The sequence below is a fragment of the Symphalangus syndactylus genome, chromosome 10 (genome assembly GCF_028878055.3).
Source record: "Symphalangus syndactylus isolate Jambi chromosome 10, NHGRI_mSymSyn1-v2.1_pri, whole genome shotgun sequence".
NCBI lineage: Eukaryota > Metazoa > Chordata > Mammalia > Primates > Hylobatidae > Symphalangus > Symphalangus syndactylus.
Window position 1 is genome coordinate 131,505,770 of NC_072432.2, and position 27,659 is coordinate 131,533,428.

The window sequence follows — 27,659 nt, forward strand, 5'->3', positions numbered from 1 at the left end:
CCCAGCCCTAATCTTTTAACCCTCAGGAAACCAGACAGACTCAGTGCCTTGATGGCACATCTTCATTACATAAACTGGATTCCTTTCCTCAGGAGACCCAATCTGGTCCTCCAAGTAAAATGGCCATTTCATTTTCTCTCAGGTCAATTTCACTCTCTTTTATTTGACAGCTAGTGCAGTCTTTGGGGAAATTCGTGGGTGATTTGAGTAGTAACAGCAAGGACATCACTGTAATTATGATAGTGCCTTATATTTTTCTAGCACCTTTTCCAAGGGCTTATGAAGACTTTTAGATTCTTCATCCCTTCACACAACATTGCTTTAAGGTAGGGCCAAGGCAGAAATTATCATCACTGTTTTACAAGGAAAGACACTCTTGTGCGGTCTCAAAGCAAATGCTTTTAAAAGCTAAAAATTCATTTCCTAGTTCTGTTCACCAAATGATGCCTTCTTTAAACGTAAATACAAATTGTAATGTTAGCAGGTGCATATTTACAGAGAGAAACAAAGATAAGAGAATTTTACAATAGTGACCAACACTGCAGCTGCCAAAAAATCCCTAGCTCAGAAATTTAAAGCAGCAATCCCATTTTCCCTACAGAAATGAAAACATATTGAACTTTTTTTTGTATTTAGCAGTAATCCAGCAAAATATAAGCTTTAATATAGCGACTGAGGAATGGTAGTTTGAGCCATGAGGTACAGGGGAGCCAGAATCCACTTGGTGAGGACAGTGATGACCAGCAGGTGGCAGAAGTAAATTCCAAGCAGCCAAAAAACCAAAAACATTCGGAGAATATTCCCCCTCCCCGTTCCTGAGGGGCAGGGTGGAGTTTGGACAGGAAGAACTGTTAAGAAGCCAAGATCTGCGACAGTCCCAACAAATACAGTCTGGTCACATGGATACAGGAAGGACGATCTGGGGAGGCATACCAACAAGAAACGAAGCCAGGGACCTGAATGCAAAACTAGCTTCAGGTGACATGTTCTCCTGCACTTAGAAGCACCGGCAAAACCACGCCCACATAGAGGGGGCAGACACGTCTGGGTTTCAGTTTCTGCAGACCTTCATCATTTGTTTTCCTTTTTGTTTTCTCTGTCGCCCAGGCTGGAGTGCAATGGCGCAATCTCGGCTCACTGCAACCTCCGCCTCCCAGGTTCAAGGGATTCTGCCTCAGCCTCCTGTGGAGCTGGGATTACAGGCGTGTACCACCATGCCTGGATAATTTTTGCATTTTTAGTAGAGATGGGGTTTCACTAAGTTGGCCAGGCTGGTCTCAAACTCCTGACCTGAAGTGATCTGCCCACCTCGGTGTGCCAAAGTGCTGGGATTATAGGCGTGAGCAACCGCGCCCTTGCCTTCCTCTTAATCACTTTAGCTCTACCCCGTGGCTATTCCTAGGTAGGTGCCCCCTCCCCAGCCCAACCCCACTGGTTTCCTTGGAGGAAACCATCCATGGTCGATGGCTGCTGGGCCTTGACTCTCTGCCCAGCACCTCTAGTGCATGGATGGGGTTCCTGCCCTCGATGCAGACATCTTCTTTTTCTGACTTTCCAAAAGCAGCAGGCAGGAGGTGCGTCGTGAGGTCTGGGTGCAGAACCTAGGAAGAAGAGGTTACAAGGAACCTGCGCCGGGAGCGTGCGGTGCCCTCGGGACAGACCTAGCCCCAGGGCCCGTGGGTGTCCCTTCTTTCCAGTGGACATTCCCACCCTTTTCACACAGCCCATAGAAAAATGAAGCAGCAGCAATTTTTATTGAGGGACCTAAACTGAAAATAGGTTTAGAACATAATTTAAAAAAATAAAACAGCAAAAGTAGCAAAAAATATATGACCTTTTTAAAAACATTTTCCTTTTTTTTCTTTTTTCTTTGTTTTTAATATATAGCAACTGATGCCTCCCAGCCACCAGGAGCATCTTACCCGATGGGTAAATCTCTGGTAACGACCCTTTTAAAAAGACATGTAAATATATACTCAGATTTATACACTTTGTGTTTTCTTCATAGCTATGTACAGAGCCCCCAGTTCGGAGCTGGGCCCCAGGGCCACAACAATGCCCCCAACCTGGCCTTCGCCTCACCATCCTCTGGTACCAGGCATTTGGTCAGCAAAGCAAACTAGTATCGGAATTAATAAGCCACTGGCACCACCTATCTGGGGCAGAGGTCACCTTCAATCGAGGCTCGAAGCACTGACCTCCCTGCTGCTGTAGCCCTGAGGACAAGGCACCTGCCACCAGAGTGCGAGGGGCTTACGGGTGAAGGCAAAACAGACCAAACCGACAGGAGAAAGCTCAGGAAGCTCTCACTTGCATGCCTGTTCATCGGCTCCTACTCCCGGCCCTCCAGGCAGTGCCTGGTGGCAGGGAGGGGTCTTGGTCCAGCATCTGGGAGGGGATGAAGTGGCCTGCAGCAAAGATCTGCCTCTTTGCACCTCTCACCAGCAGGTGCAGAGGAGACGGAGGAGGAGGTGAGCTGAGTGGGGTGAAGGCAGGCCACACAGGAAGGCCCCTGGTAGGCAGCTGGCTCCTGCCAGCAGGAAAGGGGACAGGGACGGACAGGCGGTGGGCCCAGCAGGGGCTGTGGGTGAGGGTTACAGCTGACGGTGGAGTCTGGGGAGGGCGTGTGGGTGGCAGTCAGCGGCGTTTGAGTCCGCCATTGGCAAGCTGGGCTGGGTGTCGGGGCAGGCAAGGCTCCTCGGGCAGCGGCTCATGAGAGAAGACGGAATCCTCCCCTGAGGAGCACGTAGAGCTCCGGGTGTCGGGAAAGCTGGGGGAGTACTGGTCCAGGGGCATGGACAGGTCCAGGTACTCCTGTGATGGGCGAGAGGAAGCAGCGATGGGCCGGGACCCTCCTCCCTGCTCAGGGAGGTGCATGCATGCATGCAGTGGGGACGGCCTGAGCTCTGGCTCTGGCATGGGCAGCCTTACCTGGTTGGAGGTCAAGGCCACGATGCGGTCCAGGTCTTCCACCAGCTGCTTGAAGGTGGGTCTCTGTGAGGGCACTGCATGCCAGCAGTCCCGCATCATCATGTACCTGCAGCAGAACTCTAAGGTCAGGGCCGCCTCCTGGAGATGGATACTCTCTAGTCTAGCCCCCGACCCTCAAGCCCACTCTTGCTCCAGGGCCTGGCTCAAGGCCTCCGACCTCTCCTCGGGCTTACAGCTCGTTGGTGCAGTTACTGGGCTTGTCCATGCGGTGACCCTCCTTCAGCAGCTTGAAAAGCTCCTCCACAGGCACACCGGGGTATGGGGAGCCGCCCAGAGTGAAGATCTCCCACAGGAGCACCCCGAAAGACCACCTGCAAATGGGTGGAGAGCCACAGGGTGTTAGAACTTCTCCGCCTCCCCTCCCCCAGCACAAATCCTCCACCCAGGGCAGTGCCAGGAGACAGCGTGGAGAACAGATCAGCCTTTCAACATCTGGAGCAGAGGGAATGGCCACAGACAATGTTTTGTTTTTCTCTCTGGGGCGGAAAGAGGACTCCTCAGTCCAGGGAGAAGGCAGGACTCTACAGTGCTAGAAGCTCTCTATCCCATACCTCCCTGGCAATTGCTATTACAAACTCACACATCACTCTGGTGGGTGTAGATCCGGTCAAACAATGCCTCAGGCGCCATCCACTTCACAGGCAGTCGGCCCTGAAAGCAGCACAGGGGAGGTTGGGGTGGCCCCAGGCAGGGCCATGAGGGCACAGGTGGGAACCGACTGGGGGGTGGGTTCTCAGCCCACCCCACTCCTCGCTTCTCAGATGAAATCACCAGCACAGGGCGGCCCCGTCGGCACTCACGTTGGTTGTCTTTTTATAGTAGTCGATGTGGTGAATGTCCCGTGCGAGGCCAAAGTCTGCTATCTTCATCACATTGTCCTCTGTCACCAGGACATTCCTGGCTGCCAGGTCTCGGTGTATGCACTGAGGAAGGAGGAAGGGAGAGCGGGAGGCGGGGAGGTGAGGGAGCTGGAAGGCTGGGGGGGGGGCGGGCAGCCACCCATGCAAACTAGCTGACTTGTCTCATAGAACTTCTCCTGCCACACTGCTTTGTCCCCGAACTTTTGCTTTCCCTCCTCTGACGTTCTCTGCCAGCTCCAGGCTTCTCATCACAGCAAGCGCTCCTCCCTTCCTTCCCCAAAGGCTGGCCCTTATGCCTCTGCTGCGTCTGCAGCGATGCGTGCTCCTAGGTCCTGCCTCCCAGCACAGCAAGTCCACATGGGGCTGGGCTCAAACCAAGCCAGCCCTTACACACCAAACACTGCACTCAACACTCACAGTTTCATTTTATCTTCATAACAATTCTACAACAGGTATTGTTATACTTTATTTTCTTTTGAGACAGGGCCTTGCTCTGTCGCCCCGGCTGGGGTGCAGTGGTGTGATCATGGCTCAGTGTAGCCTCAAACTGCTGGGCTCAAGCTAGCCTCCCACCTCAGACTCCCGAGTAGCTGGGACTACCGGCACGCTCTATCACACCCAGCTAATTTTTTAATTTTTTTTTTTTTAAAGACGGGGTCTCACGATGTTGCATGCAGTAGGGACGGTCTCAAACTTCTGAGCTCAAGCAATCCTCCCTGGCCACTGCACCCAGCTGATATTATTCTTATTTTGTATTTGAAGAATTTTAAGATGCTAAGTAGCTGCCTGAGGCTACGCAGAAAGTGGCAGTGCACAGATCTGACCCTACATCAGTCTGACCCCAAGGCCACCTGGCTACACTGGTTCTCGACTCTGCGGTTCCCAGAGAGCCTAAGACAACACACAGGGCCAGTGCTCAGTGCATCCACAACGCCACCACAAGATGACAAGTCACAGGCTGGAGGACTAGGGGTGCTCTGTTCCCACCCTGGCATTACCCAGGGGAGCCTTCAGGTTCCACACCTTCTTGGAGGCCAGATACTCCATGCCTCGGGCCACCTGGTAGGCGCAGGACACCAGGTCCTTGGAGGAGAGCTGCTCCTCTGGGTTGTGGCTGGGGTTGTAGCAGTATTCCAGCCCTGGGGGCCTCCGGGCCTGCAGGTACTCCCGCAGGTTGCCCTTGGAGGCATACTCCACGATGACATACAAGGGACCTGCGGGCACAGGAGAAGAGGCCATGGGGCCAGCAGCAGGTGAGCAGGTTTGGCTTCACCTCAAAGAAACCCCACCCCCAGCAGCACACCCCGGCCAACCTCCCATCTCCTGCTTCCTCTTAGGGGACCTGGGAAATCCATTCTACTACCCAAAGAAAATCAGAGAAATAATTATTCCCAGCACAGTCCAGAAAATTCCCGAGCAACACTGGGGTAAGAGCCCCAGTTTGTTTGTTTATTTTGAGACGGAGTCTCACTCTGTTGCCCAGGCTGCAGCGCAGTGGTGCAATTTTGGCTCACTGCAACCTCCACCTTCTGGAGTCAAGTGATTCTCCTGCCTCAGCCTCCCAAGCAGCTGGGATTACAGGCATGCACAACGCCTGGCTCATTTTTTTTTTTTTTTGAGATGGAGTTTTGCTCTTGTTGCCCAGGCTGGAGTGCAATGGCACGATCTTGGCTAACCGCAACCTCCGCCTCCCGGGTTCAAACGATTCTCCTGCCACAGCCTCCCGAGTAGCTGGAATTACAGGCATGCGCCACCACGCCACGCTTTTTGTATTTTTAGTAGAGATGGGGTTTCACCTGTTGGCCAGGCTGGTCTTGAACTCCTGACCTCAAGTGATCTACCTGCCTCGGCCTCCCAAAGTGCTGGGATTACAGGCATAAGCCACTGTGCCTGGCCTATTTATTTTATTTTTGAGACAGAGGGAGTGTTTCCCAAGCTGGAGTACAATGGCGTGATCTCGGCTCACTGCAACCTCCACCTCCCGGGTTCAAGCAAGTCTTATGCCTCAGCCTCCTGAGTAGCTGGGATTATAGGCATGCATGTGACCATGCCTGGCTAACTTTTGTATTTTTAGTAGAGACGGGGCTTCACCATTTTGGCCAGACTGGTCTCGAGCGCCTGATCTCAAGTGATCTGCCTGCCTCGGCCTCCCAAAGTGCTGGGATTACAGGCATGAGCCACTGCACCCAGCCTGAGCGCTCTTAGACCATAATTACTCAGCTGCCTCTGTTAACACACCACGTGTGTGAATCTAGGTATCTGTATTCCCGAATGAACACCAATGAGCGGAGCCCAGATCCCGAGATAACACATTTTAACCTCTGCCAAAGCAGCCTCTCTTAACCCCCTTCCCTAACTGTGGCTGAGAGAGGCCTTGGGACTGATACCCCAGCTCAGATCTTCTCCCCGCTGGGCAGGGAAGGCCAGTCTGGCCGGCACCCACCATCCTGCGTGCAGGCCCCCAGCAGGTTGATGATATTCTTATGCTTCCCGATCATCTTCATCATCTCCATTTCTGAGATCAGGTCTGACAAGTCTTTCTCTGTTGCGTCCGCTTTAAAGAACACGTTGAGACTCATTTACTTGGGAAGGGAGGAGGGCAGGATAAAGGCTAAGGGAGTGGGGTATGTGTCGAGGGGCTGCTTTTCCCTGGGACTTGATTCTCTCCTCCCCACTTCATCCAAACTTGTTTTGTCTTCCCTCTCATGGGAGCCGTTGTTGCAATAGGTGGTAGTGAGTGGGCAGGGATGTGGTGAGGAAAGCCTGCAAGCGACAGATCCAGATAAACACCTGACCACAGCCCAGGTTGACGCCAAAGAACAGAGTGAGGTCATAGAACAATCTCAGGGTGCAGAACACCCCCTCCACTCCCAGGTAACCCTAAGCAGGCAGCGGAGCAGGTGTGGGCAGCAAAGGCACCAGAGAAGCTGTTCTGCTGGGCCCGAGGCCTGCTGTTTGCTTGGAATGGGACAAGATTTTCTTTGCAAGGACAGAAGCATCACTTACACTTCAACATCTTCACAGCCACTTTGGTCACACGGTTGGGTTTATCCTTGTCCAGCCCGATGGCCTCTGCCAACACCACCTGCCCAAAGCAGCCCTCTCCCAGGGGTTTGCCTAAGACCAGTCTTTCAGGGGAAACAGAGAGTGGCATAAGTGGGGGCTGAAGTTCAAACCTTGAGAGGCACCCCATCTCCACCTCTGTATTTCACCCAACTGCAAGCAGAAAGTGGAAATGAATGTTTCTGCAGGTGTTTCATGAACCTTCACCTCCCAGAAGGTGTTAGTATACACACCTTCCACCACTAGAATAGCAAGCAAGGAATGCCTTCAAAAAGTTGGGAGTTAAAAGTATTATTACCTGTCCCGAGGCAGCTCCCAGCGAGGGTCTTCGGGAAGCTCATACTCAGAGACCCCTGCTAGCATGGGAGTCCCACTGGAAGAGAGCCGTGACGGCCGAACCAGAAGAACCCCAGAGTTCATGGATGCACTGGAGTCAGCAGACACCTGCAAGGAAGAGTGGGGTCACCCTAGAGCAAGGAGGAGGGACAGGGGTGACTCCTTCCCATTCCTAGTCAGGGCTTCCCAACAATGGCAGAGGCACGTGTCTGTGTATCTGATGTTCTTTCCCCAACACAGAGTGGTCCAAAGACCATGGTAGACCAGGAGGCCCAACTTCTAGGACTGACCTCTTTCTGCCACGAGCTGGCCTTTCTGGACTTCACTCACCTTTAAAATAAGCAGACCAAATGCACCTCTTCCAGCTTGACATTTTATAACTGATCATTGCAGTAACAACTCTATTCTCCTGACTCTTTGCAAATACTTTGCCTTAGCTTATGGGTTCCTAACTCCCAAAGCACCTTCCAGAATGAGCACAGGCTTCTGAGGGAACGGTCATTCTTGCACACACCTGTGCCATCTGTACCATTTCCTCCCATGGGGAAGGATGGGCACACAGGGGACAAGGGTATGGTATGGCTGATATGGTTTGGCTGTGTCCCCACCCAAATCTCATCTTGAATTCCCACGTTATGGGAGGGACCTGGTAGGAAGTCATTGACTCATGGGGGCAGGTCTTCCCCGTGCTGTTCTTGTGATAGTGAATAAATCTCACGAGATCTGATGATTTTATAAAGGGGAGTTTCCCTGTACAAGCTCTCTTCTCGTCTGCCACCATGTGAGACGTGCCTTTTGCCTTCTGCGATTGTGAGGCCTCCCCAGCCACATGGAACTATGAGTCCATTAAACCTCTTCCTTTTGTAAATTGCCCGGTCTTGGGTATGTCTTTCTCAGCAGCGTGAAAACGGACTAATACAGACAGTTCTCTTCTCTACCCTGCACCTCTGCACTTCTAAGCAGCCCCTGGGGACAGTTCAAATTCATGCTATTGGCTGCACATTCCGTCCAAATAGGACTTCCTCCCAATCCATGTCCCAGGGGTCCGGAGGACTTGCAGTGTGATATGGAGGGTGCAGGAAATTCATGGGCTACACTAGCTCGAAACAGACTCTGCAGCACTTAGTTCATGACATTCCACTGTGCCTTGCCCAGAAGCCAGAAAACAAGGCCCAAAGCTGTAGATTAGGGACAATGGAGAGGGCAGGGCATTAGAGGCCCAGAGAGAGAGGTGGTGCTGAGTGTGCAAATCCCCCATCTACTTTCTGTTACCTGTCTGCGCAGAGGGATGCTCTTGGCCAGCTTGTGCACAGCCATCTGGCTGTGGAAGTCACTCTTCTTGGTACCACTCTTCATCTTGTAGATGATGACCGACCCCACCATGCAGGAGATGAGGAAGGCCCCTGTGCAATAGATGATGATCTCCAGGTACAGGGGCGAGGTCATCACTGCCGGCCTCTCTTCCAGGGCTGAGTCAGTGCGAACAGGGTGTTAGCAGGCTCGGAGGGCCCCGTCCGTGCGAGGTCCTGCTCCATTAGAAAAGCAACACCTATCTCCTGTCCCCTGGGAACTTTTAGGGAGAAGAACCATGGCAGGTTCTAGGTAGGACTGGGATTGTGGCACTAGGAGGATCAGGCAACCCTCTGATCTTGGAGGCTGCCTTCAATGGACTTGAGCCATGGAAGAGGGATGGCCTAGAACCATCGTGCGACACAAGCCCCATCCTCATTAATTCCTGAGCCTCCTTGCTCAGCTGGACTGGAGAGGAACAGGCACCCAGGGATCCTGCAAGGGCCAGCTGAGAAGTCACTTCTATGTGCCTTTCTTGGTCTCCTCAGGGAGCCATGGCCCTTCTCTGCAAAGCCTCAGCACTGTGTGCGTGCACTTAACATGTGAGGACACAGGTGTTTGAGTCCTCTGTCCCTAAGAAGCCACGGGGTCCCTGAGGGCAGAGTTGGTGCCTTGTTTATTTCTGCAGGCCACAGTACCTGGTGATGGTGGCACTCACAGAATGAGGACAGAGGACAGGAAGGGAACCAGCCTGTGCCTTGCCCAATGTCCCACTTTTGGTCTGTGTCATCTCTGTCGGGGCACACAGGTAAACAGGCAAAGCTGACTTAATTCCCAAAAATAAGCTTGTTTGGTAGTTCTTTCAAATTCTACTCATAGGCCCCAACTCCTAAAACTTAAGGAAACGTGGCGGCAGCGGGTGGGGTTCCGTTTGTGATTCTCTTCTCCCACCTTCTGATTAGGATTCACCCCCCACCCCATTGCCACAGCAGCTAAGCCAGTTCGGTCCACCCTTCCCTTCAGCACGAGAGGCTGGGAGGCTTTCATCCCAGCATGCGCAGCACTGGTTTCACAGAACACGCTTTGCCCCACGGGTGTGGACAGCCCTCCTTCTTCCACAGGCCTCCTCCCAACCTTCCCCTTTAAAACCCACCAGCCAGCCATGGAGGTGGCGCCCCTGGGAACCTTCCCAGAGAGGCATGAGGCATGAGGCACGACCCTAGACTGAGCCCAGAGAACGTCCCAAGGCCTGACAAGGAGACAGCAGAGCTGATGATAGGGAGAAGTGTTGCTGTTTTTTCTTTCCCTGATGTTGAGGAACAAAGACAACTGATTGGGAGCACATGGGGAGCACAGACAGGACCAAGACAGGGATGACAATAAAAACAGAACGCTTCTCTGCCTCCAGCAGGGGCATCCGGAGACCCTGACGGGCAAGCAGGGCAGAGTGGGAAAGGAAGGGAGACAGGAGAGGGCAGTGCCAGCAGGAACAGCCAGACCCACATGCAGGACATTCCGAGAGACAGCAGCAAGCCCTGGCCCCGCAGTCACCGGCCACCACCCTGAGCAGGCTGCAGGCTCCTTCCTCCCTGGCTCAACACGCAGACCTCCCCTCTTGGGAGAGGAGAGACAGCAGCAGCCAAAGAGGGTACATGGACATCATGAAGCCTGCCTGCGGCTGCCTGAGACAGGCCTTTCTGAAGGCAGCTCAGTTCACCTGTCCAGGCTGACCTCCTTCTCCAAAGGCAATAGGATGGCAGTACAGGAGGGTGGGCTGCTCTTTGCAAGCAGCAAGCCCCACCCCTGGGCTGAGCACTTGAGAAGGGAGAAGAGGCGTAGGGTCCTGAGACTTTTCAGATGCTCAGTACCCAGTGGAGGGGGGAGGCTGCTGGACCCAAGGACAGAAGGAGCCTGCCCTGGAGAAGTCTGGCTGCAGGGTAAACCCAGATCCCGGGCATGCATTGCAATGGCCAGCGGGAGAGCAGAGGCAGGTGTATGGGTGGGAGGCCTCTGTACGCCTGCAAAACTAGGGAAGCTCTTCTCTGAGCTGAGAGGATTCAGCCCTCAAAGCTGGGGCAGGACGTGGCACCAGGCAGGCAGGAGCCGCTCCATTCTTCCAGCTCTCCTGCCTCTGAGTCTTCCCCAAGCCTGGAAATGCATGCTCCCCCCGTGCCCGTGGTGAGGGCAGGACATCGAGAGGAGAAGTTACAGTGTGTACCTTCCAGAACGGTCAACCATGCAGAGTGATGGGAGAGTCCGATAGAGTTACCCGCCAAGCACGTATACTCCCCTGCATCCTCAAAGGAGACATTTCTTAAGTGAAGCACCTCCATCTCTTTGTCGGTGGTATTAACTCCAGCAGTCTAGAAGAGACAACGGAAGCAAAATGGACAAGCACAGGACATGAGACCTCTAAGAGACGCAGGGCAAGGGAAGGAGACAGAGAGAAGGGGGACTAGAGGAAGAAATGCTCCCCCACATCTTCTTCGCAACAAGGAACAAACGAAAACCACCAGGCAGCAAAACCTGTTAGAGGAAGAGGGTGAGAGAGACCCTGAGGGAAGAACTCCGGCAGACCTGAGAAGACGACGGCTGGTTACGACCCTTCACCAGATGCTGGCAGCCACTGGCCCATCCGAGCATGCGGGCGGTGAGCGGCATGGAGAAATGGGGCCGGCGGGCAGGGGCTGTTTGGTTTCAGGTAAAGATAGCCAGGTGAACACAGGAGGGATGGCGGGGGCTGCAGAGGCACACGCGCACGCACACACACTCGCGCGCACATGTGCACACACAGCCAGCAGACGCGAGTATGCAAGGGAATGCCTAACCCCTTCTCTCTCTCTTTTTTAAGAGATGGGGTACCATTCTGTCAACCCAGGCCGAGGTGCAGTGGCATAAACATAGTTCACTGCAGCCTCGACCTTCTAAGCTCAGGCAGTCCTCCTGCCTCAGCCTTCAGACTAGCTGGGACTACAGGCACACGCCAACATACTTGGCTAATTTATTTAATTTGTAGAGATGGGGTCTTGCTATGTTGTCCAGGCTAGTCTTAAACTCCTGGCTTCAAGCGATCCTCCCACCTTAGCCTCCCAAAGTGCTGGGATTACAGGCATGAGCCACCGTGCCTGGCCTATGGCTCCTTCTCTTAATCGCCACTCACTCACACCTTCAGTCTGAAGTACCATTTGTAACACAGCAAGACCGTGTCCCCGTGAGTCCTCGCATGGATCCACACACAGCCAAGGAACACACAGAAGGCAGAGAGGGAACCCACAGACACCAACACAATACCAAACCAAACCAGCCTCCCAGGCCGGGTATTTTTCCATGGCTCTGGGCACTAGAAATACAGTAGGGTGGCAAGGACAGTCCGGTACTGGCTTCCCCGCCTGCCCCAGCAGCTTGGGGCCTACATCAAATCCCCAGCACAGGGTCCCATCCATCTCCCCATTACCTTTTGCCACAGGTCTGGTGACAGTGAGCCACGCAGACTGGTTAGCTTCACCAATATAATTGGAAACCTTACACACATACTCCCCGCTCTGGGCCTCTGTCACATTGAACAGGGTCAGCACCTCCGCATCCGAGCTATTAATCCCCGAATGCTGGAACAAACCAACGACACACCAGTCAGCTGGGCAAAGCTGAGACATGGCCACACACGTTGCTCCCGTGTAACTTTCAGGCAGGCCCAGGGAGCGAAGGGAGATGTTAAGTGAGATTTATTATCTTTCCCTTTTAGATTTTTTTTTGACGCAGTCTCACTCTGTCACCCAGGCTGGAGTGCAGTGGCGTGATCTCAGCTCACTGCAACCTCTGCCTCCTGGGTTCAAGCAGTTAGCTTTGCCTCAGCCTCCTGAGTAGCTGCGACTACAGGTGCCAACCACTACGCACGGCTAATTTTTGTATTTTTAGTAGAGATGGGGTTTCACCATGTTGGCCAGGCTGGTCTCAAACTCCTGACCTCAAGTGATCTAAAGTGCTGGGATTACAGGCATGAGCCACTGCGCCCGGCCTTCTTTCCCTTGTACAAGGACAGAACAAGTGGACTTCAAAAGTTCAAAGCATTTGATTTAAAAAAAAAAAAAAAAATCACTGCTTCAAATGGAATGTTCTATTTGTGTTTAACCCACTCCCTCCAGGACTGGAGCAGGGGTTGTGAGTGGAGACATGGCCAATGACCTACAGAGCAGTTTTAGCACCAGCAGCAAAGAAGAGAAGGGAGGGCCAGTGTATCTCTGAGACAGCCAAGCCAGGGGAGGATGAGGTCTAACTCTGGGACAAAGAGGTAAACAACTTTCCCAGCTTCTGGTTCCTTCCTGTTGCGAGATCCACTGGAGATTTAGGCAATTACCTTCCCTGGATTAATGGAGCATTCAGGGACAATGAATGTCTGGGAGTGAGAGGAAAAAGGAAGAAAACGCCATTACTCCTCATATGGCTTAGAATTTATATGTGGCATTTGTTTTTCCAACTCTTCATAAGAGATGCTCTTATGCACCCCATTTGCCAGAAAGATCGTACGTAACTTGGGACACAGGGCTAAGACTGGGAAACGCTTGGTGGAAAGGCTCTGGTTTCGGGCAATGAAAAGGCAGGGGTCCAAATGCCTTCCTTATGTAGCTGACCCCAAAGCCCCAGTGACGTTGCTCTCAAAGCTTATTACAGACCAGCATCACCCACCCCTGCAGCCCTCTGTTCCCAGCTCACCTCCACTTTGTGACCTCTGTCACTAGTCCTGGGGGATGTGGCTAGATCCCTACTGAGATGGAATGTGTGTGCCTGAAGGGTGAGGAATGATCCTATTCGGAGGCACTGAGCCTGCCCACAGGAACTTGAGCCTCTGAGACACTGGTCTCCTTCCCAGTAGACTGGCCCACGAAGACTGGTGCCATGATTACCTTCAAGATCTGGACATAAGGCAGGTTGTCTGGACCAATCTTGCTCCCGTTCACCTCGATGTGCTTTAGCCACTGGATGTGCGGCTGCGGGTCACTGTACACCTTACACATGAACTCCACATTGCTACCCAGGGCCACTGTCTTGTTGGCGGGCAACCCTGCTTGCAGGATGGGCCGGTGAGGGGACCGCTCTGTGGAAGACGGGAGAGGAGGCGCTTGTCATGGGGACCTTGCCATGGCTAAAGAGGGGTGGGCTCACCTGTGCCCCACTTGGCTTTCCCAGTGACGGGTTGTAAACCTCCCAGCACTTCTGCTGAGCACAAGCCTCTCAAAACAGAGCTGGGGAAAGGGACACCCTCTCTTCAGGCCCTAAGCCATCAGGATCCTCCTCCCCAAGGCAGTCATCATATTTACAGTCACAGTAAATCGCTCATGCTTTAATGGAGAACCTTCTAACTCAGTTGCACCCCCAGACCTCAGCACAACCTGCTCCTCAAGTAAAACCAGAGTCACTTTGACTCCTGCTATTCAAAGTGTGGTCCACGAGCAGTGCTACCAGCATCCCCTAGGAGCTTGTTAGAAACGCGGAATCTCAGATCTTACCCCAACCTCTTGGATCAGAATCTCCTTTTTACCTTTTTTTAGAGGCAGGGTCTCACTGTTGTCACCCATGCTGGAGCGCAAGGGTGTCATCATAGCTCACTGCAGCTTCGAACTCCTGGGCTCAAGTGATCTTCCCACCTCAGTAGCCTCAGTTACTCAGCTGGGACTACAAGTACATGCAACTGCACTGGGCTAATTTTTAAAATTTTTTTATAGAGACAGGGTCTCACTGTGTTACCCAAGGCTGGTCTCACACTCCTGGCCTCAAGCAATCCTCCAGCCTTGGCCTCCTAAAGTGATGGGATCACAAGCATGAGTAATCCCATCACGCCACCTGGAGCTCATAAGCTACTGCACCTGGCCACAATCTCCTTTTTAGACCATATCATCATAATCAAGAACACTGGCTGAGAGATTCTGTACCCAGTGATCTCTAGGGAGTGAGTTTCGGCACTCCTAGAAGGAAAAGGTTGCAGTAATAGCTCCAAGAGTCTCAATGTTCTTCCTAGAGTCTCCTGTTGCCCTGAAGTTGGCACAGGTGTGCAGTTCTGCATTAGCAAGGTGTCTGACCTTTCTGAGCCTATGCGCCTGTGCTCCTGTGCAGGGCTAGACTAATACTGCCCACCTTGCAGGTGTGCCACGAGCATTACAGGGCAGGTATTTAACGAGCCTGGCATATTGCTGGCATTAAGCGACAGCTCCTGTTACGCTGCATTTAACACCTCTCCAACAGCGCCTCCTTCAGGACAAACTCTGAACAGCACCTTCCATTTCACAGTGACAATCAGCTTTGACACATGTTACTGTCTGATCTTAACGCTATTTTACAGATAAGAAAAGTGAGGCTCAAAAGGGAGAAGTGACCTGCTCAAGGTGACAAAGCCAAGAAGTGCCAATCGCTATCCTGACTCTGCCCCTAAGAAACCTGGACACCCCAGCTTTGTTCTCCAAGCCCGGCTCTTCCTGCTAAACTCATTCCTCCGGCTGCCTCTGCCCTCATACCCACGACATCCAGCTGGTACGTGTGGTTGATGCTGCCGTACTCATTCTCCACAATGCAGGTGTAGTTGCCCTTGTCAGAGGGCACCACGGAGTCCATTATGATGCTCCAGGTGGCATAACGGACCTGAGGGAAAATGCCAAAGGGGTATGTTGAGGGTCTGGAGGAAAATGCAGGCAGAAGCCCCATGACAATGTCGGCACCCCGTGGCACCTGCCCTCCATATCAGAGCCTGGTGGCACAGGGCTCCAGGCTGCAGGGTTGGCTAGAACAAGGCATGGATTGCCCCCCTACCAGCCCGTTTACACTCTGCAAGTTGGCAGACGGGGTGTAAAGACTCCAGAAGTCTCCACTGCGATGTTCAAGGTCATTCGTGATACAGATAGATGTGCCTTCTGCAAACACTCCCAAATACACCAAGAATGTTCCCAACTGTGCACCTCTCCTATTACACTAAGAAACCAGCCCCCACTGCCCAAAAACCATCTCCTCCAGTCCAGTCTCTGGTCAGAACTGTGCTCACCCTTTCCTCTGCCTACCAAAGCACTGATCACAGTCTACTTTTTACGGTAGCTGCTCATGGACATTCGCCTCCTATCAGACTGGAAAATTTTTATGGGCAGGAACACTATCTTGCAGAATTTAAAGCATGGTGTCTTGCATGTAGTGAGTGCATGGTGAATTAATTTAAAATATTACTGGCTGGGTGCGGTGGCTCTCGCCTGTAATCCCAGCACTTTGGGAGGCCCAGGCAGACAGATCACTTGAGGTCAGGAGTTCAAGACCAGCCTGGCCAACATGGGGAAACCCCGTCTCTACTAAAGATACAAAGATTAGCTGGGAATGGTGGCCCGCACATCCCAGGTACTCGGGAGGCTAAGGCAGGAGAATGGCATGAACCCGGGCGGTGGAGCTTGCAGTGAGCCAAGATGGCACCACTGCACTCCAGAGTGAGACTCCATCTAAAAATAAATAAATTTAAAAAAAAAAAAAAAATGCTTACACCCTTTAAAGTTAGTAATTTCACTTGCAACAATCTGTCCTAAGGAAGCACACTTAAAAATGCTGACAGAGATTCACTGCAACATTATTTATTATGGTGAAACCAGAAAATACCTAATATCACAAAATAGTTCATTAAATTATGGGACTTTTTTTGTTGTTTTTTGGAGACAGTCTCGCTCTGTCACTCAGGCTAGAGTGAAATGACGCGATCTCAGCTCACTGCAACAACAACCTCTGTCTCCTGGGTTCAAGCAATTCTCCTGCCTCAGCCTCCCCAGTAGCTGGGACTACAGGAGCCTGCCACCACGCATGGCTAATTTTTTGTATTTTTAGTAGAGAGGAGGTTTCACCATGTTGCCCAGGCTGGTCTCGAACTCCTGAACTCAGGCAATCCACCCACCTCAGCCTCCCAAAGTGATAGGATTATAGGCATGAGCCACCATGCCCAGCCAAATTATGGGATTTAAAAATAATGGAATCTTATACAGTCATGAAAAATTACGTTTCAAATATTCATGCTTGAAATATATCATGAAAAGACATGTTAACAAATGACAAGGCAAGGAAATTACACACATCATGTGTTCAACTATGTAAAAACCATATTACACAGAAAGAAGACTGAAGAAATTTTTAAACTTTATTTGCATTTTTTTGTATTTAAAAATTTTAATGAATAACCTGTATAGGTGGAAAGTATTACTTAAAACAATGAAAAGCATGTAATCAGGACTTCCTAACTTGGCCTCTCCTGTTCCCGGTACTCTAACTTTCGCATGCACACACACATACCTTGTAGCCTCCAATTCTGTGGTCAGGTTTGAATTCTTTGCCATTTTTCAACCAGCGCAGTGTGGGGTTTGGGGTCCCACTGGAAGGGCATTTGAACTTCACTGTCTTGGCAGCCGGCACTGCATGCAATTTCTTTTCCATCTTTTCTGGGGATGTCCAATATGGAGCTACGGCTGCCCGGGGAAAGCCGAGAGAGACAGGCAGGGTGGAGAGGAGCAGCTGGTCAGGCTCAGGAGCAGGGCCCAGGCCAGGACCTGGAGGTGTCCTGCCCATCTGCCCAACACCTGTGAGCAGTGTCTGGCACTTAGCAGAACAGGCACCGTGACCCCATGTGCCCTCTCCTCCTCCCCTTTCAGCCTTCCCCTCCCCTCTTAAACCCAACGCCCAGACCCAAAGGGCAGTAAGATAGGAAACAGTGTCTCACGCATACGGTTTGGTTTGGTGTTATCTGTTTCTTTCTCCTCTGAAGAGGAGTCATCATCATCATCATCATCCTCCGAGGAGGGGAGGGCATCTATGGGAAGAAGAAGGGGCACTGAGCTTCCTCCTAGGGACCCCTAGATTTCACCAAGGCTAGTGCAGTTCCAGATGAACATGGACACCCTCCCCATGGGGATCCCAGTCCCACTGCTCTCTTGGTGGGATGGAAACTGTTTAAGAACAGTTCCTGTGCGTGTTTCCTTCCTTCCCCAAAGCACTGCCCCCACTGCCTGGAAGCCTTCACACTGGGTGGTTCCATCAGGGTCAGCTGTTCCTATATAACTTAATTCCGTCCTACATTCAAAGGTTCTCTCTCAACTCGTGGTGCCACCTGGGTGTGCTGGAGCCAGGTAGCCTGTATTCTTCTTTGGACGGCTGACTATAGGGAAACCCAGGCAGGTCTAGACACACTGTGGCTAGACGCTATTTCCAAAGGATGGGCTGAACACCCCACAGTCAGAATTTTTCTAGCATGTGTCCACTAAGGTTTGGGGGCTGCTCCTTAATCAGAGCAGATAGGGCACCCACCACCCCAGCAGCTGCCAACACCTCTCCCCAGTAAGTATTTATTTCTTATAAGAACACACTTGATACACATGTGGTCACCCATCAGGGTTCATGCCAGATCTTTCTCCAGTCCTTCCTATCACCTTTGGGGACCTGGTGCCAAGTCCATACCCCGAGGTGCATAAACGGCATAAAGAAAATTTCAGCTCCACTTCCTCAACTCCTAGTTTTGTGAAAGGCACATTCTAAGAGTGGCAAGTTCCCAAGTTCACAGAGCTCCAGGGCTCCCTGGCTGCCCTCGCACAGCTCCCGTGCGGTGCACCTGGGTTCCTCTCCAGCAGAGCAGGGATCCCACCACCTGTTCAGGGGCTCTAATCACTAAGCCGAGTACCAAGTCCAAATGGCAAGGGAGTGATGGGGTGGAAGCTGGCCGAGCACCACTTAGCCTCCTGGAGATCTGGGCAAGCTGTGGTGGAAAAACATCACAGGGTCTTAACATCCCAAGAGCCCTGGCAATCACCTCCGAGGTGTGTCCTGGAAGCCCTAAATCTCCAGCCCTGGGGCCCACCCCACCTAGTCACCTCTCTGAGAGCCAAGCCACGCGGCAGGCAGGGAGCAGTTAGTGGGCAGCAGTTTCTGAAGCAGAGTGGGGGCAGATCACGGAGGGGGAGGAGGTTCACCTTCCCCTGAAACTGGCAGAGAGGGTTGGAGGGGGTGGGTCTAGGGAGGGGCAAGGGCAGGGCTTGGCTACCAACCTGAAACATTGACGGAGAAGTAGGTGGTGTCACTGCCCGAGGGGCTGCTGGTTACGCAAGCATAGAGGCCGGAGTCTGCGGGCACGGAGTCCTGCACCTCTACCTCCTCCCCTGTGATGCGGGTGCGGTTGCTTTCTGCCAGCTGCACCCCATCCCGCAGCCAGTTGATGCTCTGCACATCGTCCCGCAGCCGACAGCGAAGCTGCAGCAGGTCACCAGGGTGGACCAGGAAGGACTCCACTTCCACAGGGGCTCCCCAGGGCTGGGCTGCAGCCACCACGGGGCCGGGAAGGGAAGCCAAGGGGCGAGAGAGGAAGACAGGGAGAGGGGAGGAGGGGAGAGACAAAGGGAATTACGCTGGCCACACGGAGCCGCACCATCCTGGGCCATCACTTACTGGAGGCTACTGAGCCAGGGCAGTGGGAGTTGGAGCATGGGTCAGTGGGGAAATGGCTGGCTGCCTGGGAACCCCCATCTCTTTTCCACCCCACTCCTCCAAAAGTCAAAGGAAGAAAGAGGCAAAGTTAGGAAGCAGCTGTAGCAGCATTAAGCGGATCACATTTCATTTCCCCCCATCCTAAGGGGAAAGGTTGGCCCTCCCCAGGACTTCTTTGTGTCCAGAGCTGCCCCCTCCCCAGACGCTCAGTTCTTTGCCAAGATCACCACTTGCCAGAGGAACACCCCATTTCCTTTGGGTTAGCTCAGCCTCACCCTTCCCTAGCAACAGCTGAACAAACCCCGCCCCTCAAAACCTCAGCAGCCCCTGCCCAAGTCGAGAGAAAGCAATTTGTCAACCGGGGTCTGACCAGGATTCGTACGATTCGGCGAGGGTGGGGGTTTGGCCCCTGACGCGTCAGATGCACATGTTGGGGGGGCAGCCCAAGGAGAGGTCAGCTCAGGGAACCTCTCGCTAACAGGTGTCAGGGCAGGGGATTTGGAGCTGTTGACTATATTAGGACCGGAGGCTACAGCTGCCATAAAACCCACACTTGCTCTGGCAGCAGGAGCTGTCGCACACAAAGGTCCTTTCTCCTCAGCCCTCTGCCTGGGCACACCCTCTCAGGCCCCCCACCATCCACCCTCCCTCCCCGTGCCCCATCCTTCTCTGTCCCTGCGTGGGAGCACTGGACCCACCGGGGTGTCCGCACCTCACAAGATCTGATACCACCAAGAGCACCTGTCCCTCCCCTGACCAATGCCTCTTCCCGCACGTGTTCAAGAAGGTCCGTGGCCCGGACACACCTGAGTCCACCATCCTGGGCTGTTACCCATCTCCTCAACACACCCCTCTGCACTCACGAGGGGAAATGAAGTTTCTATTTCCTTTTAGGATGTTCAAAAGTACTCCTGGCATCTTCCACCTCTCACCTACCACCCACATCCCACCCACAGTATTGGAGAGGACTTTTCTCACCATTTGCTCACCCTAAGAGACTCAGTGGCGACTGCTGCTCCCCGACACATAAGGCTCTGAAACAGCATGCTCTCCCTCAGCCCCTGCTGTGGCTCACGGCTGCCCCAGTGGCCACAGGGCCCCCGATTTTTTTCTGTCCAGCTCTCACTACTCACTCCTCTGTCTCAGCCTAGTTGGTGACTTCTCCTCGAGGGCGGTGCTGACTCCCAGTCTGGGTCAGGTGCCCTCCCCCTCCTGGCACCTGTCACACTGAAGGGCAGTCCTCTTTCTGAACCTGAGTGTGGGGATGTTCGTCAGTACTTTCAAATCCCCAGCACCTACTACAATGCCTGGCGTCCAGGAGTTGCTCAAGAAATGCTTGCTCAATAAATACCACACGTGCAGTCACCCTGGCTCTTCACTGCCTTCCTTTCTAATCTCCCTTTTCTCTTTCACTCCCCCTTATTTGAAACAGGGTCTTTCTCAAGTGCTCAACAGGCTTCCGCTAGAAACCTTAAAAATGAAAATGGGTGTCCCGCGCAACGTGACCTGCGACTGACAGGGACTGACAGTGGTTTCTCTCAGGGGGGCCAAGGTTGCAGACCCAGTCCCGCATTGACCCATGGGCTTTATCTTAAATAAGAGTTGTCAGAAACAGGGGTGCTGCTTTAAAAGGGCTCAGAAACCACTAGGCTTGCACACATTTTTGTGAGTCCGGTCAAGGGGAACACCACAAAGGTGAGTAGACCACACAACTGATTAAAAATAAGCTTTTGCGGGCCTTAGAAAAAGTTATTCTTTCCATTTTTAACGGTCTGTGGTTTTGCCATACGAAGGTAGGAGAAAAGCAGTTTAGACTCGACTCTTAAGGAACAGGGCAGACACTTCTATTGATCAAATCTCATTTCCCTCAAATGACCTCAGTGATTAAATATTTTGCAGCTTGTGATCTGTGTAACCCGTTGGTCAAGAGTAAACTTGAATTCTTACCCTCTGGCATCACAAGGCCTATTGCAGCCGGTCCCAGAGAAAAAAGCAGCTGCCAAAGACAAAAACGTAGCAAAGAGAACCCCCAGGCACTTATTTCCCCCCCCAAGAGAAAGCAGCAAAGGAACACTGGCCCTGGTGAGACCCGCTCTAGCTGATACCAGCTTGGATCCGTAACTTTCTGCCCGTCCCAACCAGAATATGCAAACAAAACTCCACTATACGTGATCTCTAAAAGCCTCAAGAATCAGCTCGCTTTCCTCCTGATGATGCAGGCTTAGACCCCGGTTCCCTTCCAAACGTGGCTCAGGTATGCTCTGTCCTATCCCTTTCCCGGAACCACCTTGGGATAATTTTTTTTTTTTTTTTGAGATGGAGTTTTGCTTTTTCGCCCAGGCTAGAGTGAAGTGCTGCGATCTCGGCTTACCGCAACCTCCGCCTCCCAGGTTCAAGTGATTCTCCTACCTCAGCCTCCTGAGTTGCTGGGATTACAGGCATGTGCCACCACACCCAGCTAATTTTTGTATTTTCAGTAGAGAAGGGGAATGTTGATCAGGCTGGTCTAAAACTCCTGACCTCGTGATCTGCCTGCCTCGGCCTCCCAAAGTGGCTGGCCATGACCCACAGTGCCCAGCCGGGATAATCTTTTAAATGGCCTCCCTGGGGCTGCAGCTCAGACTCCCGCTTCCAAGCTGTCATGTGCTTGACATTATTTTCCTGATCAAAATCTACCCTGTGTACAGAATAAAATCCACACCCCTGCCTCACCTTCAAGACTCCCTGCAATCGGCTTCCACTCTCTCCACTCAGCCCCATTCTCTCTACCAGGGGCTGTCCCTCCCCACCGTGTTCCCCCACCCCCTAGTTGGGATGCTTTCAGCCACGGCTGCATCCTCCCTGGCATGGGAAAGCTTACTCCTTCCTGAGGACTGTCAGCACCACTCCAGAGTCCTCCTGCCCCAAACTACTCAAAGTCCACCATCCAAAATGTCCAGGGGCTGGGCACAGTGGCTTATGCCTGCAATCCCAGCACTTGGGGAGGCTCAAGTGCAGGAGGCAGGAGGCTCACTTGAGCCCAGGAGTTCAAGACCAGCCTAGGCAACATAGTGAGACCTCATCGCTACAAAAAAATTTAAAAATTAGCCAGACTTGGTGGCATATGCCTGTAGTCCCAGCTACTTGGTGGGCTGAGACAGGATTGCTTGAGCCCAGGAGTTGGAGGCTACGGTGAGCTATGATCATGCCACTGGACGGGACGACAAAGACACTTTTTTTTTTTTTTAAAGACAGAGTTGCTTTGTTGCCCAGGCTGGAGTGCAGTGGCACAATCTCGGCTTGCTGCAACCTCTGCCTCCCAGGTTCAAGCCATTTTCCCACTTCAGCCTCTGGAATAGCTGGGACTACAGGCATATGCCACAATGGCTGGCTTATCTTTGTATTTTAGTAGAGATGGGGTTTCACCATGTTAGCCAGGCTGTCCTTGAACTCCGGACCTTAAGTGATCCGCCCGCCTTGGTCCTTGCATCTTCAGTTAGCAAGTGCTGGGATTACAGGTGTGAGCCACTGCACCCAGCCAGACTCTGTCTTAAAACAAAACAAGAAACTAGGAAGCCTTGTTTATATCAATGTCTCATCTCTAATTCTCTGTAAAACAGTTACCATCTGAACCACACAAATTCACACTCAATTACATTCCATTTTGTATTGTTTCTGTTTTTTTAAACAGCAGACAGGTAATTCACATGTGGTAACAGTCATCCATTTAATGGTTTTTGTATATTCAGAGTTGTGCAATCATTTACCACAATCTCACTTTAGAACATTTTTACCATCGCCCACCCCTCAAAAAATGCCTGACCCATAATAGTCACTCCTCCATCCCCTATCCCCAGTCTAAGCAACCACTAATCTGCTGTCTATGGATTTGGCTATTCTAGATATTTCGTATCAACAAAATCATACAATATGTGATCTTTTGTGACTGGCTTCTTTCACTTAGCATGTGTTCAAACTTCCTCCATGTTATAGCATAGAATCAGCACTTTGTTCCTTTTAATGACCTAATAATATTCAATTGTGTAGACATACCACATTGCAGTCATCAACTGACAGACATTAGGTATAATGTTTCTTTCTTTTTTAAAAAATAAGTTAAAATTTCAACACGTTGTCCAGGCTGGTCTTGACTCCTGGACTCAAGCAACCCACCCACCTTGACCTCCCAAAGTGTTGGGATTACAGGCGTTGAGCCGCTGCGCTCAACCCATACTGCTGCTGCTGCTTTTTTTTTTTTTATATAACAACTGCTAATCAATTTATTAAAATAGTTGACTTTGAGCATCTGCAATGGTGACTTCCACCTCAATTCCTGGCTCAACACTGATGGAAGTCAACTGCTTAACAATCTCAGAAGGACTGTGCAAGTCAGTGGGTAGCTTGTGGATTCTCATCTGGAAACGATCCCATGTCTCTGAACCTTCACCACAAGGAGATTTTCTTATAGTGATTCTCAAAGTCTTGGCAGGCATTCAAACTGGTCCCTTCACCTTGACATTCTTTTCCTTTCCTCCTCTGAATCAAGTCAGCACACACCTTCTCCAGGGATTTTAGGCTGTGGCTCATTAGAGGGATTCGAATTTGGTGAATGGTCACCTCCAGCTTCACAGGTGTTTTTTGGTATCTTTAAAAGCCATGGCTGCGGTGCGGCTTCCTGGCTGACTTGTTCGGAACAGCGGTAAGTGAGGAGCAGGAGTGGGCGGACTGCAACTCTGCACCACTTATGACTGCATCTTTCTCAAAGAGCTGTGTTGCTTCTTTTTTTTGTTTTGTTTTTTTGAGACAAAATTTCACTCTTGTTGCCCAGGCTGGAGTGCAATGGCATGATCTCGGATCACTGCAACCTTTGCCTCCCTGGTTCAAGCAATTCTCCTGCTTCCGCCTCCCGAGTAGCTGGGATTATTACAAGCATGTGCCACCATGCCCGGCTAATTTTGTACTTTTAGTAGAGATGGGGTTTCACCATGTTGTTCAGGCTGGTCTCGAACTCCTGACCTCGGATGATCCACCCGCCTCGGCCTCCCAAGGTGCTGGGATTACAGACGTGAGCCACCATGCCTGGCCTGTATTGCTTCTTAATTGTCCAAAATGTCCAAGTCTCTCCTAGGAATTAGCAAGCAACTCAGCGCAGATGTACCCGTTATAATTTTCCCACAGTGCCTAACAATGTCAAAAACCCAGAGACTACTCAGTAGGTCCAGAACTGAATCTGGCATCCGGCAAAAGCTAATTTTCAGAGGAACTAAAAATCAGCCTAACCTTGGGTTCTAGCGGCTTTTTTTCCATGGCTAGGAGTGCTCTTGGTGTGTATCAGGTTCTCCGTTTACAAAGCAGGGATGATGCCACTTTCTTATAGGAGGAGATGGAACCAACTGCTTGTATGCTTTCTGGGCCCTGCTTGACTGCGTCACAACCCCGTCCAGTGGCCCTGACCTTGGGGAGTTCTATGTAAGGTGGCTGATTTGGGGGCATGACTGCTCACTAGCACCCTGCAATTACCAGGTCAGTACTTTCCATTCTCTTTTGGTCTTTCCAGTGTCCCTCACTTATGTTCTTATTAGAAAGGTCTTTGCCTCTTCAGCTCCAGCTGCCCTAAGCTGGCCTTTCTCTGGTCAAGACCAACAGGCCAGGGTGTCATTAGGTGTCTATTAGCAAGAGAAAAGCTACCTGAGACTTTCATTGGACTGGCCAAGAAAGATGAAGAAAAGAAAGCCACTTTATTGTTCAGTCACTTGAAACCAACATTCCAACTCTTGGAGAACCTAATTAATCGGAATCAGATACAAAGGTTGTCCTCAAAATGCACAATGGGGATGCTGTGAGGGAAGCAGCACCAAAACACTTGCTTTATGCATCTGTTTCCTGAGAGATGAGGTGGGGAATGGAGGCTGGAGGGCATCTGGTATCTGGATTCCCTGGTGACCTAGCCTGAGGCTGAAAAAGACTGGCTGTTCACTATTACAGGCTCTAGGTGCCATGTGTTAACAGTGCATTGTGGACTGGGTGCAGTGGCTCATGCCTGTAATCCCAGCCCTTTGGGAGGCCAAGGTGGGAGGATTGCTTGAGGCCAGGAGTTCAAAACCAGCCCTGGCAACATAGTGAGACCCTGTCTCTGTGAAAAATAAAAAAATTAGCCAGGCATAGTGGTGCATGCCTGTAGTCCCCAGGCACTTGGGAGGCAGAGGAGGGAGGATCCCTTGAGCCCAGGAGCTCAAGGCTGCAGGAGCTATAATCTTGCCACTGCACTCCAGCCTAGGCAACAGAGACCCTGTCTCAACAACAACAAAAGTACACTGTGAAAAAAAAGGTGCCTTATGCTTTGATGCCAATAGAATGGAGTCACCGTTCTCATCAACAGGAGTGGGAAGGTCAGGGTTAGGGTTTGCCTTGAACATCGTTAGAGAACTCAGGCTGCTGATCTCATTACCACGCAGGTTCCCGGATCAAAGCAGCTGGCGGGTGGACCTTGGGAATTTGTGCAGGCTGCAACCAGTGCTTCTGTTAGTGTGAGTGACAGGGATTCATACATCAAACCTACCCTGCTTCTCTAAGGTGTCTCTATCCCCTAAGAAGGAATTAGGAGCCCACCAGAGACCCACACTTTTTGATAATCCTCAAGGAAGCAGCTAGAAAGGACAGAGGCAGAGGTGGGAGGGGACTTTCCCGTGGTGCTTTCAAGTTCAGGAACACGATTAATGATAATGAGGCCCTACTGAGTCCCTCTTCCCCTTCTACTTTCCCCCCAAATACTGCAGGCTTGTACTCCCAACAAGCCAACAGGTATGGCATTTTGCTTCTAGCAGGACTGGACAAAAATCTCCCACAGTCATTTAGAAGGCAGTTCTGGGATCTTGGCTCACTGCAACTTCTGCCTCCCAGGTTCAAGTGATTCTTGTGCCTCAGTTCCCTGAGTAGCTGGGACTACAGACAAGCGCCCACCACGCCCGGCTAATTTTGTATTTTTAGTAGAGATGGAGTTTTGCCATGTTGGCCAGGCTGGTCTTGAACTCCTGACCTTAAGTGATCCACCCACCTCGGCCTCCCAATTCTTGATTCTAAATCTGTGTCTTCCACCAGCCATGGGCTCTGTAAAAGGTGAGGGAATGGAACCATGAGAGGCCCAAACCCATACAAACCTTGCTATTCTTGTGACAAGATGAGACCCCAGTTCTCAAAATCCAAGGAGGGGTCAGGGAACTTTCTTTAACATAGCTACCATTAGGTGACTCTGGGAGCCCTTGTCACTGTGCAACGAGAAATGGGTGAAGCAAATGCCCAGAAGGCATATGTCTTGCCCTAACAGGGGTCTAAGATTTGCACAGCACCTTAATATGGATGAAGATTTTATATTGCAACATAAGACAAATGGAGAATGTCAGGACCAAGTACAGGCAGGTCCAGCACAGGCTCTGACATCACGAAACATAAAGTATCAGCAGTGAGAGCAGAGGTTGGACAAAATGACAGGGAAGGGAGAGGAGAGGATTTAGATGAGAAATGAAATGTCTGGGGGGAACAGAAGAGAATGAAGTGCTTACAGGCATGGCTGTACCCTGCTCTGAGGGGCAGTGGGAGATGACGCCAGGCTGTACGGCCGGCCAGGAACAGAAGGTTCATTGGAGAAAACAGTAACAAATAATGATTTCAGTTTGTAAGTTGAGGGATAGAAGAGAGCCACCAAAGATATCCCAGGGAACATACCTCTCTGCAAAGACTATGAATGTAAGGCATTCATGCCACATGGACAAACACACCTGAAAATGTATTTTGAAATACCACTTCACCAGCCTGGTCCCATAGCAGCCACTCTGGTCTGGAAGTTATCCATCCCCAAACCTCACAACTTAACAGGAACCCAGTGAAGAATAACAACATATTTGCATAGCACTTTGCAATTTACCATGTGCCTTCCCATATATTATCTAGGGATCCATAAACATCTGAGTAAACAGCAATACTACTACTGGCCAATATTTCCAGCATGCTCACTATATCCCATAGGCCGTACAAAGCTTTTAACAGAGACCCTCCCATTTCATCCTCATAGGAAACTAATGAGGTTGATCCTACTATGATTTCTATCCTATGGATGTGGAGGCTTACTACATACCAGCATAGTTCTCAGCATGTGTTAACTTAGAATCTCGTGAAGTATTTAAGAGTTAGAATTATTATCTTCGGGTCCAGCGCAGTGGCTAACACCTGTAATCCTAGCACTTTGGGAGGCCAAAGTGGGTGGATCACCTGAGGTCAGGAGTTTGAGACCAGCCTGGCCAACATGGTAAAACCCTATTTCTACTAAAAATACAAAAAATTAGCGAGGCGTGGTGGTGCACGCCTGTAATCCCAGCTACTGAGGAGGCTGAGGCAGGAGAATCACCTGAACCTGGGAGGCGGAGGTTGCAGTGAACCGAAATCACACCACTGCACTCCTGCACTCCAGCCTGGGTGACAGACCCAGACTCCATCTCAAAAAAAAAAAAAAAAAAGAGGCTGGGCGCAGTGGCTCACGCTTGTAATCCCAGCACTTTGGGAGGCCGAGGCAGGTGGATCACGAGGTCAGGAGATCCGAGACCACGGTGAAACCCCGTCTCTACTAAAAATACAAAAAAAATTAGCCGGGCATGGTGGCGGGCGCCT

The 27,659-nt window shown here is 51.5% G+C and overlaps 1 protein-coding gene and 1 pseudogene across 4 annotated transcripts in view; both read right to left on the reverse strand.

The window, feature by feature from the left end:
- Window positions 1-126: 126 nt before the first annotated feature.
- The window catches only part of FGFR1 (fibroblast growth factor receptor 1), a 57,625-nt gene continuing 30,092 nt past the window's right edge, over window positions 127-27,659 (reverse strand). The window contains exons 3-18 of one of the 4 annotated variants that reach the window (XM_055296002.2): window positions 18,584-18,850; window positions 17,272-17,355; window positions 16,842-17,014; window positions 15,047-15,170; window positions 13,442-13,632; window positions 10,759-10,903; window positions 8,523-8,719; window positions 7,213-7,358; window positions 6,858-6,979; window positions 6,295-6,405; window positions 4,875-5,065; window positions 3,792-3,914; window positions 3,572-3,642; window positions 3,165-3,302; window positions 2,932-3,037; window positions 127-1,601 (exon numbers count right to left, since the gene is read on the reverse strand). In XM_055296002.2, the coding sequence (XP_055151977.1) occupies window positions 1,371-1,601; window positions 2,932-3,037; window positions 3,165-3,302; window positions 3,572-3,642; window positions 3,792-3,914; window positions 4,875-5,065; window positions 6,295-6,405; window positions 6,858-6,979; window positions 7,213-7,358; window positions 8,523-8,719; window positions 10,759-10,903; window positions 13,442-13,632; window positions 15,047-15,170; window positions 16,842-17,014; window positions 17,272-17,355; window positions 18,584-18,850 (2,420 nt within the window). In that variant the 3' untranslated portion in view covers window positions 127-1,370. Of the gene's footprint in view, window positions 1,602-1,735; window positions 2,815-2,931; window positions 3,038-3,164; window positions 3,303-3,571; window positions 3,643-3,791; window positions 3,915-4,874; window positions 5,066-6,294; window positions 6,406-6,857; window positions 6,980-7,212; window positions 7,359-8,522; window positions 8,720-10,758; window positions 10,904-13,441; window positions 13,633-15,046; window positions 15,171-16,841; window positions 17,015-17,265; window positions 17,356-18,583; window positions 18,851-27,659 lie in introns of those variants that run through there. The other 3 variants (XM_055296003.2, XM_055296004.2, XM_055296005.2) reach the window with 3 other exon arrangements.
- Window positions 18,861-27,502, reverse strand: LOC129491529 (small ribosomal subunit protein uS10-like; annotated as a pseudogene).